The sequence below is a fragment of the Salvelinus fontinalis genome, chromosome 5 (genome assembly GCF_029448725.1).
Source record: "Salvelinus fontinalis isolate EN_2023a chromosome 5, ASM2944872v1, whole genome shotgun sequence".
NCBI lineage: Eukaryota > Metazoa > Chordata > Actinopteri > Salmoniformes > Salmonidae > Salvelinus > Salvelinus fontinalis.
Window position 1 is genome coordinate 2503144 of NC_074669.1, and position 15158 is coordinate 2518301.

Here is a 15158-nt window from a genome sequence, read left to right on the forward strand (position 1 = left end):
ATAGGACAGGTCTTGACTAGAATACAGTATATACATATGAAGTGGACAGTAGTAGTTAAATAGGACAGGCCTTGACTAGAATACAGTATATACATATGAAGTGTACAGTAGTAGTTAAATAGGATAGGCCTTGACTAGAATACAGTATATACATATGAAGTGGACAGTAGTAGTTATATAGGACAGGTCTTGACTAGAATACAGTATATACATATGAAGTGGACAGTAGTAGTTAAATAGGACAGGCCTTGACTAGAATACAGTATATACATATGAAGTGGACAGTAGTAGTTATATAGGATAGGCCTTGACTAGAATACAGTATATACATATGAAGTGGACAGTAGTAGTTAAATAGGACAGGCCTTGACTAGAATACAGTATATAGTGTTGCACCCTCGCCACTGCAACCCTGTTGATGTGGATGGGGGTGTGCTCTCTCTGCGGTCTGCTGTAGTCCACGATCAACTTCTTAGTTTGGTTGACGTTGAGTGGAGGTTATTTTCCTTGGAACCAGGGTTCTAACGTCCTCCGCTGTTTTGCCGTTGTTGGGGTAATCAGGCCTGCCAGTGTTGTGTCGTCAGTAAACTTTTATTGGATTCAGTTGGAGACGTGTGTGTGTGTGGCCACGCAGTCATGGGTGAACAGGGAGTACAGGAGGGGGCTGAGCACACACCCTTGTGGGGCCCCGGTGTTGATGATCCGTGTGGTGTTGCCTACCTTTCACCTTCACCAATTCACCTTCACCACCTGGGGGTCAGCCCGTCAGGAAGTTCAGGTGCTAGGTGTACAGGGAGGGGTTCAGACACAGGGCCTTGAGCTTAGTGATGAGCTTGGAGGGTACTATGGTGTTGAATGCTGAGCTGTAGCCGATGAACAGCATTCTTACATAGGTATTCCTCTTGTCCAGATGGGATAGGGCAGCATGCAGTGCGATGGCAATTGCGTCGTCCGTGGATATGTTGGGGTGGTAAGCAAATTGAGGTGGGTCTAGGGTGTCAGGTAGGGTGGAGGTGATATGATCCTTAACTAGCCTCTCAAAGCACTTCATGATGACAGAAGTGAGTGCTACGGGACGATAGTCATTTAGTTCAGTTACCTTTGCTTTCTTGGCTACAGGAACAATGGTGGACATCATGAAGCAAGTGTGTACAGCAGACTGGGATAGGGAAAGATTTAATATATCCGTAAACACTCCAGTCAGCTGGTCTACGTCGGCGGTTCAATGTCTGCGAGCGAGGCATAGTTGTCCGCGACGTTGGCTGGCTTTCCCTTTATAACTGTGAGTGTCTGGAGTCCCTGCCACATGCGTCTCATGTGCAGGTTAATGTTTATTGTCATGAGTCTTGTCCTGGAGGCAGAACTGAGCAATTACCGCTAGATGGGCCAGCTGCAAAGTCAAAATTGTCTATATTGTAAACATTTATAAAATGTTTTATTTTTTGCTCCTAATCTAAGGTTAAGGTTAGGCATTAGGGTTAGCAGTATGATTAATGTTAGGCATTAGGGTTAGCAGTGTGGTTAAGGTTAGGCATTAGGGTTAGCAGTGTGGTTAAGGTTAGGGTTAGGCATTAGGGTTAGCAGTGTGGTTAAGGTTAGGCATTAGGGTTAGCAGTATGGTTAAGGTTAGGGTTGGCAGTATGGTTAAGGTTAGGCATTAGGGTTAGCAGTATGGTTAAGGTTAGGGTTAGGCATTAGGGTTAGCAGTATGGTTAAGGTTAAGGTTAGGCATTAGGGTTAGCAGTATGGTTAAGGTTAAGGTTAGGCATTAGGGTTAGCAGTATGGTTAAGGTTAGGGTTAGGCATTAGGGTTAGCAGTATGGTTAAGGTTAGGCATTAGGGTTAGCAGTATGGTTAAGGTTAGGGTTAGGCATTAAGGTTAGCAGTATGGTTAAGGTTAGGCATTAGGGTTAGCAGTATGGTTAAGGTTAGGCATTAGGGCTAGCAATATGGTTAAGGTTAGGTTTAAAATTAGAGTTTATGACTGTGTGGCTGTGCTAGCTAGTGACCTCCAGGGCAAGATTCATGACAATAAACGCCAACCTGCGTCTCCTGTCTGAGCCGTTGAAAATGCGACTCCACTTTGTCCCTGTACTGTTGATTTGCCTATTTGATTGCCTTACGGAGGTCATAGCTGATCTGTTTGTACACGTCCATGTTCCCACCATGCCGTGGTTAAATGTGGTGGTTTGCTTTTCCACGCTTTTTCACGGATTTTGGTTTGGATAAGTTTTAATCATCCTCTATACACTTCCTGATGAACTCAGTCACCGAGTCAGTGTATATGTTGATACTACTCCCAGAGGCGAACCCGAACATTTCCCAGTCCGCGTGATCAAAACAGTCTTTAAGCGTGGATTCCGATGTGTCACGCCAACGTTTTACAGTCCTTACCATGGGTGCTTCTTGCTTAAGTTTCTGCCTATAGGTGGGGAGTAGCAGGATGGAGGTGTGGTCTGATTTCCCAACGGGAGGATGGGGGAGGCCCTTGTTGCTGTCCCTGAAGGGAGAATAACAATGGTCAAGCGTGTTCTCCTTGCGTGTAGCACAGGAGATGGTGCTAGAATTTGGGTAGCGTTTTCCTCAGATTTTCTTTATTTAATTTCTTTATGATACTTTAGCCTTCCTAGAATGAAATTGCGGCCTCAGAATAAGTGTTTTCCAGTGTAGTTCCTTGAGAGCCGTCGTGGTGTCGGCTTTGGGAGGAATATACACGGCACTGAAAATAAATGAAGCAAATTCTCTGGGGGAGGTAATGCGGTCAGCATTTGATGGTGAAGTATTCCAGATCTGGAGACCAAAAATGGCATGAGTTCTTGCCACAATCATGAGACATACTCCTCCATCTTGGGTTTTTCCTGGAGAACCCAGCTGGCTGTATGGACGGGGACAATATATCCGGTGAGAGCCATGATTCCTTGAAACAGAGTATGTTACAGTCCCCTGACGTCTCTCTGAAAGGAGATCCTCGCCCTGAGCTCACCTACTCAGTCCAGCACCTGAACGTTAACGTGTAACAAACTCGGAAGCGGTGGATGGTTTTCTCGCCTCCTGAGTCTGACTAGGATCCCACTTCTCCTCCCTCTTCTCCGGCGTCTACATGTTGGTGTAGCACCAGGGATGAATGGGTCTGCATCAGAGTGTCCAAAGAAAGGATCCAGGTCAGGGAAGACTAATTTCTGGTTGAATTTTTCGGCGAGTGACCTCCGATCTAACGTCCAAAAACTATTTTCGGCTGTAGGTAGAACTACTAGAACCATTCTGTGCAAATAATGTAAGAAATAACAAAAATAAACAAAGCAAAAAATCATGCAAATTTGGATAGGAGCTAGAAACAGGGCGACCATCTTGTTTAACATCTTGTTTAACATCTTGTTTCCCATCTTGTTTCCAATCTTGTTTCCAATCTTGTTTCCCATCTTGTTTCCCATCTTGTTTCCCATCTTGTTTCCCATCTTGTTTCCCATCTTGTTTCCCATCTTGTTTCCCATCTTGTTTCCCATCTTGTTTAACATCTTGTTTCCCATCTTGTTTAACATCTTGTTTCCCATCTTGTTTAACATCTTGTTTCCCATCTTGTTTAACATCTTGTTTCCCATCTTGTTTAACATCTTGTTTCCCATCTTGTTTAACATCTTGTTTCCCATCTTGTTTAACATCTTGTTTCCCATCTTGTTTAACATCTTGTAAAACGCTTTGAGCATCATGAAAAAGCTTTATAAATCCAATCAATTAATAGTATTAATAATAGTATTATGTTAGTACTATAATAGTGTTACTCACCACGTCCTTCTCAATGCGCTGGGCCAGCTTCTCATGGGACTCTGGGTCCTGCTGGGCCGAACCTCGCCTCTCCACATCTGAAATAAAGATAACAGTTATTGTTGTTGTTGACGTAGTTTTGTGTGTGTGTGTGTGTGTGTGTGTGTGTGTGTGTGTGTATTACAGTGTGTTTGTGTCTGTGTGTGTTAGCCTGGCTGCCCACGGAGGTTAGTCTTTTCTCCGCAAGGATATGACCATCCTGAAATAACCATCCTGATATGACCATCCTGATATGACCATCCTGATATGACCATCCTGATATGACCATCCTGATATGACCATCCTGATATGACCATCCTGATATGACCATCCTGATATGACCATCCTGATATGACCATCCTGATATGACCATCCTGATATGACCATCCTGATATAACCATCCTGATATAACCATCCTGATTTAACCATACTGATATAACCATCCTGATATGACCATCCTGATATGACCATCCTGATATGACCATACTGATATGACCATACTGATATGACCATACTGATATGACCATCCTGATATGACCATACTGATATGACCATCCTGATATGACCATACTGATATGACCATCCTGATATGACCATCCTGATATAACCATACTGATATGACCATCCTGATATGACCATCCTGATATGACCATCCTGATATGACCATCCTGATATGACCATACTGATATGACCATCCTGAAATAACCATCCTGATATGACCATCCTGATATGACCATACTGATATGACCATCCTGATATGACCATCCTGATATGACCATCCTGATATCAGTGCGTGTGTGTGTATCAGTGCGTGTGTGTGTGTATCAGTGCGTGTGTGTGTATCAGTGTGTGTACTCTTACCCTGCATGTTCATGGCAGCCACACGGCCCTTGACTGCGGGGGCCGATCCCTTGGGGGCCGAGGAGGGGGGGATGATGGACTCTCTGTGGTGCTTCATCCTCTCCTGGTTCACCCTGAGAGGAGGAGAGGACTTAAGGGGAGCTGGGCACCCCCTGAGAGGAGGGGAGGAGTTAAGGGGAGCTGGGCACCCCCTGAGAGGAGGGGAGGAGTTAAGGGGAGCTGGGCACCCCTGAGAGGAGGGGAGGAGTTAAGGGGAGCTGGGCACACCCTGAGAGGAGGGGAGGAGTTAAGGGGAGCTGGGCACCCCCTGAGAGGAGGAGAGGAGTTAAGGGGAGCTGGGCACCCCCTGAGAGGAGGGGAGGAGTTAAGGGGAGCTGGGCACCCCCTGAGAGGAGGGGAGGAGTTAAGGGGAGCTGGGCACCCCTGAGAGGAGGAGAGGAGTTAAGGGGAGCTGGGCACCCCCTGAGAGGAGGGGAGAAGTTAAGGGGAGCTGGGCACCCCCTGAGAGGAGGAGAGGAGTTAAGGGGAGCTGGGCACCCCCTGAGAGGAGGGGAGGAGTTAAGGGGAGCTGGGCACCCCCTGAGAGGAGGGGAGGAGTTAAGGGGAGCTGGGCACCCCCTGAGAGGAGGGGAGAAGTTAAGGGGAGCTGGGCACCCCTGAGAGGAGGGGAGGAGTTAAGGGGAGCTGGGCACCCCTGAGAGGAGGGGAGGAGTTAAGGGGTGCTGGGCACCCCTGAGAGGAGGGGAGGAGTTAAGGGGAGCTGGGCACCCCCTGAGAGGAGGGGAGGAGTTAAGGGGAGCTGGGCACCCCCTGAGAGGAGGGGAGGAGTTAAGGGGAGCTGGGCACCCCCTGAGAGGAGGGGAGGAGTTAAGGGGAGCTGGGCACCCCCTGAGAGGAGGGGAGGAGTTAAGGGGAGCTGGGCACACCCTGAGAGGAGGGGAGGAGTTAAGGTGAGCTGGGCACCCCCTGAGAGGAGGGGAGGAGTTAAGGGGAGCTGGGCACCCCCATTATAAATCAGGGCCCCTCCATAAGAATGGAAATATCACTATACTACCCCCCCCCCCCCCTCCCCCACCAAATGTTTTAAAAGAGACGTCGGGCCTCTAGAGGAGACGTCGGGCCTCTAGAGGAGACGTCAGGCCTCTAGAGGAGACGTCAGGCCTCTAGAGGAGACGTCAGGCCTCTAGAGGAGACGTCAGGCCTCTAGAGGAGACGTCAGGCCTCCAGAGGAGACGTCAGGCCTCTAGAAGAGACGTCAGGCCTCTTCTAGAGGTAAGGGTTCTTACTTCAAGGTCTGTGGTCGTATCTTCTTCCCATGTTTGCTGTCCCCCAGAGCACTGTCGATGTCTGCATGGACCATCTCTGCCTGTAGGGGACAGAGACATAAGACAGAGAATATTATCAGAATAAAAATTGTCTTAGAGAAAGAAGACTTGGGAGGATGTATTGTTCGATATTTTAAATTATCTGTCAAACTTTATCTCTGTTTTCTATAGACTTCAAATGGAGACTTCTGCTTCCTACGTCACTAGGCTGGATAATGTCTGTACTGCATAGAGATAACGATGACCCACCTCCACCTCGTCACAGTGGAAGAAGTGTATGTCAGGTCTGTGCTGTTCAGTGTCTTGACACACCAGCAGTAGGACAGATGGATACCTGGTCTGATTCAACACTGTCTGGCAGTGGTGGATCGTAGGCATAGGGAAGTTTTCCAACTCTTCCTATGAGGGAGGGAGAGAGAGGGAGGGAGAGAGAGAGGTGGAGAGGAGCGAGAGAGAGAGAGGTGGAGAGGAGCGAGAGAGAGAGAGGTGGAGAGGAGCGAGAGAGAGAGAGGTGGAGAGGAGCGAGAGAGAGAGAGGTGGAGAGGAGCGAGAGAGAGAGAGGTGGAGAGGAGCGAGAGAGAGAGAGGTGGAGAGGAGCGAGAGAGAGAGAGAGGTGGAGAGGAGCGAGAGAGAGAGAGGAGGAGAGGAGCGAGAGAGAGAGAGGAGGAGAGGAGAGAGAGGTGGGTGGAGAGGAGCGAGAGAGAGAGAGGTGGAGAGGAGCGAGAGAGGTGGAGAGGAGCGAGAGAGGTGGAGAGGAGCGAGAGAGAGAGAGGAGGAGAGGAGCGAGAGAGAGAGAGGTGGAGAGGAGCGAGAGAGGTGGAGAGGAGCGAGAGAGGTGGAGAGGAGCGAGAGAGAGAGAGGAGGAGAGGAGAGAGAGAGAGAGAGAGTGAGGGAGGTAGAGAGAGAGGTGGAGAGGAGAGAGAGGTGGAGAGGAGAGAGAGAGGTGGAGAGGAGAGAGAGAGGTGGAGAGGAGAGAGAGAGGTGGAGAGGAGAAAGAGAGGTGGAGAGGAGAGAGAGAGGTGGAGAGGAGAGAGAGAGGTGGAGAGGAGAGAGAGAGAGAGAGAGAGAGAGTGAGGGAGGTAGAGAGAAGGAGCGAGAGAGCAAGAGAGCGCGAGAGAGCGCGAGAGAGGGCGAAAGAGGGAGTGAGGGAGCGAGAAGGAGGTGGAGAGAAGGAGAGATTATTTCATATCAAATGTGTCAGGTCATCAGTTATCTCACCATAAAGGTCTAAAGGTCTACAGATCTGTGACTTGGCTCAGAAAAGACATGTCCACATAACACAGGAATATGGACTCAGATGTAGGTGCCATCAAATAACGAGAAAGACTGTAGACTTGGACTGGCATAATTACAGCACTATGTAGGACATTATCACAATTACAGCACTATGTAGGACATTATCACAATTACAGCACTATGTAGGACATTATCACAATTACAGCACTATGTAGTACATTATCACAATTACCGCACAATGTAGAACATTATCACAATTACAGCACTATGTAGAACATTATCACAATTACAGCACTATGTAGAACATTATCACAATTACAGCACTATGTAGTACATTATCACAATTACAGCACTATGTAGTACATTATCACAATTACCGCACAATGTAGAACATTATCACAATTACAGCACTATGTAGAACATTATCACAATTACAGCACTATGTAGAACATTATCACAATTACAGCACTATGTAGGACATTATCACAATTACAGCACTATGTAGAACATTATCACAATTACAGCACTATGTAGAACATTATCACAATTACAGCACTATGTAGAACATTATCACAATTACAGCACTATGTAGAACATTATCACAATTACAGCACTATGTAGAACATTATCACAATTACAGCACTATGTAGGACATTATCACAATTACAGCACTATGTAGAACATTATCACAATTACAGCACTATGTAGAACATTATCACAATTACAGCACTATGTAGAACATTATCACAATTACAGCACTATGTAGTACATTATCACAATTACAGCACTATGTAGAACATTATCACAATTACCGCACTATGTAGAACATTATCACAATTACAGCACTATGTAGAACATTATCACAATTACAGCACTATGTAGAACATTATCACAATTACAGCACTATGTAGAACATTATCACAATTACAGCACTATGTAGAACATTATCACAATTACAGCACTATGTAGAACATTATCACAATTACAGCACTATGTAGGACATTATCACAATTACAGCACTATGTAGGACATTATCACAATTACAGCACTATGTAGTACATTATCACAATTACAGCACTATGTAGTACATTATCACAATTACAGCACTATGTAGAACATTATCACAATTACCGCACAATGTAGAACATTATCACAATTACAGCACTATGTAGAACATTATCACAATTACAGCACTATGTAGAACATTATCACAATTACCGCACAATGTAGAACATTATCACAATTACCGCACTATGTAGAACATTATCACAATTACAGCACTATGTAGTACATTATCACAATTACAGCACTATGTAGAACATTATCACAATTACAGCACTATGTAGTACATTATCACAATTACAGCACTATGTAGAACATTATCACAATTACCGCACAATGTAGAACATTATCACAATTACCGCACTATGTAGAACATTATCACAATTACAGCACTATGTAGAACATTATCACAATTACAGCACTATGTAGAACATTATCACAATTACAGCTCTATGTAGAACATTATCACAATTACAGCACTATGTAGAACATTATCACAATTACAGCTCTATGTAGGACATTATCTTCAAGTCGGAGCTTTAGAAAGAGGCCCGAGTTCCCGACTTGGAATTCTGAGTTGGATGACCGTTCAAAGTGTATTTTCCCAGTCGGAATTCGTTTTCCTCCGGGTTCCCAGTTGTCTTGAACTTCACTGAAGTCTGAGATTTCCCCGTTCCGAGTTTCCTGTTGTCTTGAACGGAGCAGAAGTCCTGCTGGATTGACAGCATGGCCAATGTACTCAACCTTTTCTGGCCCGTGGTGACGCGTGTGAATGTTTGTCCTTTTAAGCTGGGAAAAGAGACCCTTAAACCCACACTTGAACCACACACCCTCTCGACCTAATAGCAGGCAGAGGAAGCAAAATAGGGACTTATTTGCAATGCTTGCAGTTAGCCGCTGATTCCTTCCAAACCACTCATTGTTGAATTAGCGATTTCCAACTTGTTGAGTAATGTTTACGTCCAATATCCGATGAGCACCAATACGTTTATCTATAGCTTCTCTTCATTTGACAAGGATTGAAAAGTATTTGACAGTAGATTGACGACGTGATTCATGATGATGACTGCCAGCTGAGATTGTGAAAATATGATGTTGACATGATCAGTCCAATCAAAGCTACTGTAGATAAAACATGATGTGACGTCATTTAATCTGTGGCTAATGACCTTGAGCCTTCTTGGATGGGCTCTTCTAGTGTAACTCTGTGGCAGCACCCAGGCGGGCTTGACCTGCCTAGCTCTCCCTGTAGATTCTGCGGTGACGCAGTGTCCCCCATGAGTGACAGAACACTGAGCCAATCACGGCGTAACTAGAGAACATTACCAACCCCTACACACTGTATTTCCTGCTGGCTGCCCCACCACCACAGAAAGCACTGAGCTAGACTGAAACACCTGCATTTTGGACCTGCCTTACTCAAGAAAACAAAACAGATGCCATGTTAGTATGTGGCTTTATTAACTCAATATTATATTATATTTAGCCCAGAATGACGGGTCACCACTGAATATACTGTACATATATGAAAATCTGACCAACTACATAGGGCAGGATAAACTCTAACAACACAGGTCTTTAATAGTTGGTATTAAAACCAATGCCGTTTGACCTTTATCTAACTAGGCAAGTCAGTTAAGAACAAATTCGTATTTACAATGACGGCCTACCAAAAGGCCTCCTGCGGGGACGAGGGCTGGGATTAAAAATAAAAATATAGGACAAAACACACATCACGACAAGAGAGGCACCACAACACTACATAAAGAGAGACCTCAGACAACAACACAGCAATGCAGCAACACATGACAACACAGCATGGTAGCAACACAAAACATGGTAGCAACACAGCATGGTAGTAACACAACATGACAACAGCATGGTAGCAACACCACATGACAACAGCATGGTAGCAACACAAAACATGGTAGCAACACAGCATGGTAGCAACACAGCATGGTAAAAACACAACATGACAACACCATGGTAGCAACACAACATGGTAGCAACACAGCATGGTAGCAACACAGCATGGTAAAAACACAACATGACAACACCATGGTAGCAACACAACATGGTAGCAACAAAACATGGAAGCAACACAACATGGTAGAAACACAACATGGTAGTAACACAGCATGGTAGAAACACAGCATGGTAGCAACACAACATGGTAGAAACACAACATGGTAGTAACACAGCATGGTAGAAACACAACATGGTAGAAACACAGCATGGTAGCAACACAACATGGTAGCAACACAACATGGTAGTAACACAGCATGGTAGCAACACAGCATGGTAGCAACACAACATGGTAGAAACACAACATGGTAGAAACACAGCATGGTAGCAACACAACATGGTAGAAACACAACATGGTAGTAACACAGCATGGTAGAAACACAACATGGTAGAAACACAGCATGGTAGCAACACAACATGGTAGAAACACAACATGGTAGCAACACAACATGGTAGCAACACAGCATGGTAGCAATATAACATGGTAGCAACACAGCATGGTAGCAACACAGCATGGTAGCAATATAACATGGTAGCAACACAACATGGTAGCAACACAGCATGGTAGCAATATAACATGGTAGCAACACAACATGGTAGCAACACAACATGGTAGCAACACAGCATGGTAGCAATATAACATGGTAGCAACACAGCATGACAACAACATGGTAGCAGCGCAAAACATGGTACAAACATTATTGGGCACAGACAACAGCACAAAGGGCAAGAAGGTAGAGAAAACAATACATCACGTGAAGCAGCTACAACTGTCAGTAAGAGTGTCCATGATTGAGACTCTGAATGAAGAGATTGAGATAAAACTGTCCAGTTTGAGTGTTTGTTGCAGCTCGTTCCAGTCGCTAGATGCAGCAAACTGAAAGGACGAGCGACCCAGGAATGTGTGTGCTTTGGGTTCCTTTGACAGAAAGTGACTGGCAGAACGGGTGTTGTATGTGGAGGATGAGGGCTGCAGTAGATGAGGGCTGCAGTAGATATCTCAGATAGGGGGGAGTGAGGCCTAAGAGGGTTTTATAAATAAGCAGAACGGGTGTTATTTGTGGAGGATGAGGGCTGCAGTAGATATCTCAGATAGGGGGGGAGTGAGGCCTAAGAGGGTTTTATAAATAAGCAGAACGGGTGTTATTTGTGGAGGATGAGGGCTGCAGTAGATGAGGGCTGCAGTAGATGAGGGCTGCAGTAGATATCTCAGATAGGGGGGGGAGTGAGGCCTAAGAGGGTTTTATAAATAAGCAGAACGGGTGTTATTTGTGGAGGATGAGGGCTGCAGTAGATGAGGGCTGCAGTAGATGAGGGCTGCAGTAGATATCTCAGATAGGGGGGGAGTGAGGCCTAAGTTGAGTGTTTGTTGCAGCTCGTTCCAGTCGCTAGCTGCAGCTATGCTATGGAATGGAACTTCCAACTTTCTTTATCTACAGGATACGTTGTTGCCCAGCAACTGTTATCCTACGTTAGGAATGTGCCTATCCCTCACGCTTGCTTCACAGTCTTACCTGTGTGTGTGTGTGTGTGTGTGTAAGTCTTACCTGTGTGTGTGTGTGTGTAAGTCTTACCTGTGTGTGTGTGTGTGTGTGTAAGTCTTACCTGTGTATCAACGTCCAGTAGCCGTACAGCCTTGTCGCTGACCTGAAGCAGCATCTCCTGGGTCCAGATCTTGTCTTTAGAGTCCAACAGCACCAGCTTCTTAATGGCATCGTCCACTGTAGCAATGGACTCTGTCTTGTCCATCATGAAGGTGGACAGGTGCTGTGGGGGGAGAAAGACAGGGTTAGATAAATTATTAGAGCCTAATGAATTTAATTAAATTGACTGATTTCCATATATGAACTGTAACTCAGTAAAATTGTTGCAAATGTTGCATGTTGATTTATATTTTTGTTCAGTATATTTATATATATACACTGCTCAAAAAAATAAAGGGAACACTTAAACAACACAATGTAACTCCAAGTCAATCACACTTCTGCGAAATCAAACTGTCCACTTAGGAAGCAACACTGATTGACAATAAATTTCACATGCTGTTGTGCAAATGGAAAAGACAACAGGTGGAAATTATAGGCAATTAGCAAGACACCCCCAATAAAGGAGTGGTTCTGCAGGTGGTGACCACAGACCACTTCTCAGTTCCTATGCTTCCTGGCTGATGTTTTGGTCACTTTTGAATGCTGGTGGTGCTCTCACTCTAGTGGTAGCATGAGACGGAGTCTACAACCCACACAAGTGGCTCAGGTAGTGCAGCTCATCCAGGATGGCACATCAGTGCGAGCTGTGGCAAGAAGGTTTGCTGTGTCTGTCAGCGTAGTGTCCAGAGCATGTAGGCGCTACCAGGAGACAGGCCAGTACATCAGGAGACGTGGAGGAGGCCGTAGGAGGGCAACAACCCAGCAGCAGGACCGCTACCTCCGCCTTTATGCAAGGAGGAGCACTGCCAGAGCCCTGCAAAATGACCTCCAGCAGGCCACAAATGTGCATGTGTCTACTCAAATGGTCAGAAACAGACTCAATGAGGGTGGTATGAGGACCCGACGTCCACATGTGGGGGTTGTACTTACAGCCCAATACCGTGCAGGACGTTTGGCATTTGCCAGAGAACACCAAGATTGGCAAATTCGCCACTGGCGCCCTGTGCTCTTCACAGATGAAAGCAGGTTCACACTGAGCATATGTGACAGACGTGACAGTCTGGAGACGCCGTGGAGAACGTTCTGCTGCCTCCAGCATGACCGGTTTGGCGGTGGGTCAGTCATGGTGTGGGGTGGCATTTCTTTGGGGGGCCGCACAGCCCTCCATGGGCTCGCCAGAGGTAGCCTGACTGCCATTAGGTACCGAGATGAGATCCTCAGACCCCTTGTGAGACCATATGCTGGTGCGGTTGGCCCTGGGTTCCTCCTAATGCAAGACAATGCTAGACCTCATGTGGCTGGAGTGTGTCAGCAGTTCCTGCAAGAGGAAGGCATTGATGCTATGGACTGGCCCGCCCGTTCCCCAGACCTGAATCCAATTGAGCACATCTGGGACATCATGTCTCGCTCCATCCACCAACGCCACGTTGCACCACAGACTGTCCAGGAGTTGGCGGATGCTTTAGTCCAGGTCTGGGAGGAGATCCCTCAGGAGACCATCCGCCACCTCATCAGGAGCATGCCCAGGCGTTGTAGGGAGGTCATACAGGCACGTGGAGGCCACACACACTACTGAGCCTCATTTTGACTTGTTTTAAGGACATTACATCAAAGTTGGATCAGCCTGTAGTGTGGTTTTCCACTTTAATTTTGAGTGTGACTCCAAATCCAGACCTCCATGGGTTGATAAATTTGATTTCCATTGATCATTTTTGTGTGATTTTGTTGTCAGCACATTCAACTATGTAAAGAAAAAAGTATTTAATAAGAATAGATCATTCATTCAGGTCTAGGATGTGTTATTTCAGTGTTCCTTTATTTTTTTGAGCAGTGTATATATATATATATATATATATATATATATATATATATATATATATATAATTTTGGCCCATTCCTCCTGACAGCTGGTGTAACTGAGTCAAGTTTGTAGGCCTCCTTGCTTGCACACGCTTTTTCAGTTCTGCCCACAATTTAAAATATATATATATATATATCAGTTGAAGTCGGAAGTTTAGCCAAATATATTTAAACTCAGTTTTTCAAAATTCCTGAAATTGAATCCAAGTAAAAATTCCCTGTTTCAGGTCAGTTAGGATCACCACTTTATTTTAAGAATGTGAAATATCAGAATAATAGTAGAGAGAATTATTTATTTCAGCTTTTATTTCTTTCATTACATTCCCAGTGTGTCAGAAGTTCACATACACTCAAATAGTATTTGGTAGCATTGCCTTTAAATTGTTTAACTTGGGTCAAACGTTTCGTGTAGCCTTCCACAAGCTTCCCACAATAAGTTGGGTGAATTTTGGCCCATTCCTCCTGACAGAGCTGGTGTAACTGAGTCAAGTTTGTAGGCCTCCTTGCTCGCACACGCTTTTTCAGTTCTGCACACACATGTTCTACAGGATTGAGGTCAGGGCTTTGTGATGGCCACTCCAATACCTTGACTTTGTTGTCCTTAAGCCATTTTGCCACAACTTTGGAAGTATGCTTGGGGTCATTGTCCATTTGGAAGACCAAGCTTTAACTTCCTGACTGATGTCATGAGATGTTGCTTCAATATATCCACATAATTTTCAGTCCTCGTGATGCCAACTATTTTGTGAAGTGCACCAGTCCCTCCTGCAGCAAAGCACCCCCACAACATGATGCTGACACCCCCGTGCTTCACGGTTGGGATGGTGTTCTACGGCTTGCAAGCCTCCTCCTTTTTCCTCCAAACATAACGATGGTCATTATGGCCAAACAGTTCTATTTTTGTTTCATCAGACCAGAGGACATTTCTCCTAAAGTATGATCTTTGTCCCCATGTGCAGTTGTAAACTGTAGTCTGGCTTTTTTATGGCGGTTTTGGGACAGTGGTTTCTTCCTTGCTGAGCGGTTTTTCAGGTTATGTCGATATAGGACTCGTTTTACTGTGGATATTGATACTTTTGTACCTGTTTCTTCCAGCATCTTCACAAGGTCCTTTGCTGTTGTTCTGGGATTGATTTGCACTTTTCTCACCAAAGAACGTTCATCTCTAGAAGACAGTCTCCTTCCTGAGCGGTATGACGGCTGCGTGGTCCCATGGTGTTTATATTTGCGTACTATTGTTTGTACAGTTGAACGTGGCACCTTCAGACGTTTGGAAATTGCTCCCAAGGATGAACCAGACTTGGGAGGTCTTGGCTGATTTATTTTGATTTTCCCATGATGT

General features: G+C 45.4%; 1 protein-coding gene across 6 annotated transcripts in view; it reads right to left on the minus strand.

Moving 5' to 3' along the window:
* Nucleotides 1-15158, minus strand: part of LOC129856187 (epidermal growth factor receptor kinase substrate 8-like protein 2) — a 166843-nt gene that overhangs the window by 35334 nt on the left and 116351 nt on the right. For all 6 annotated transcript variants that reach the window (XM_055924298.1, XM_055924297.1, XM_055924302.1 and 3 more), the window contains 5 exons: nucleotides 11916-12077; nucleotides 6237-6386; nucleotides 5949-6028; nucleotides 4663-4775; nucleotides 3784-3860 (listed from right to left, as the gene is read on the minus strand). In XM_055924298.1, the coding sequence (XP_055780273.1) occupies nucleotides 3784-3860; nucleotides 4663-4775; nucleotides 5949-6028; nucleotides 6237-6386; nucleotides 11916-12077 (582 nt within the window). The remainder of the gene's footprint in view (nucleotides 1-3783; nucleotides 3861-4662; nucleotides 4776-5948; nucleotides 6029-6236; nucleotides 6387-11915; nucleotides 12078-15158) is intronic.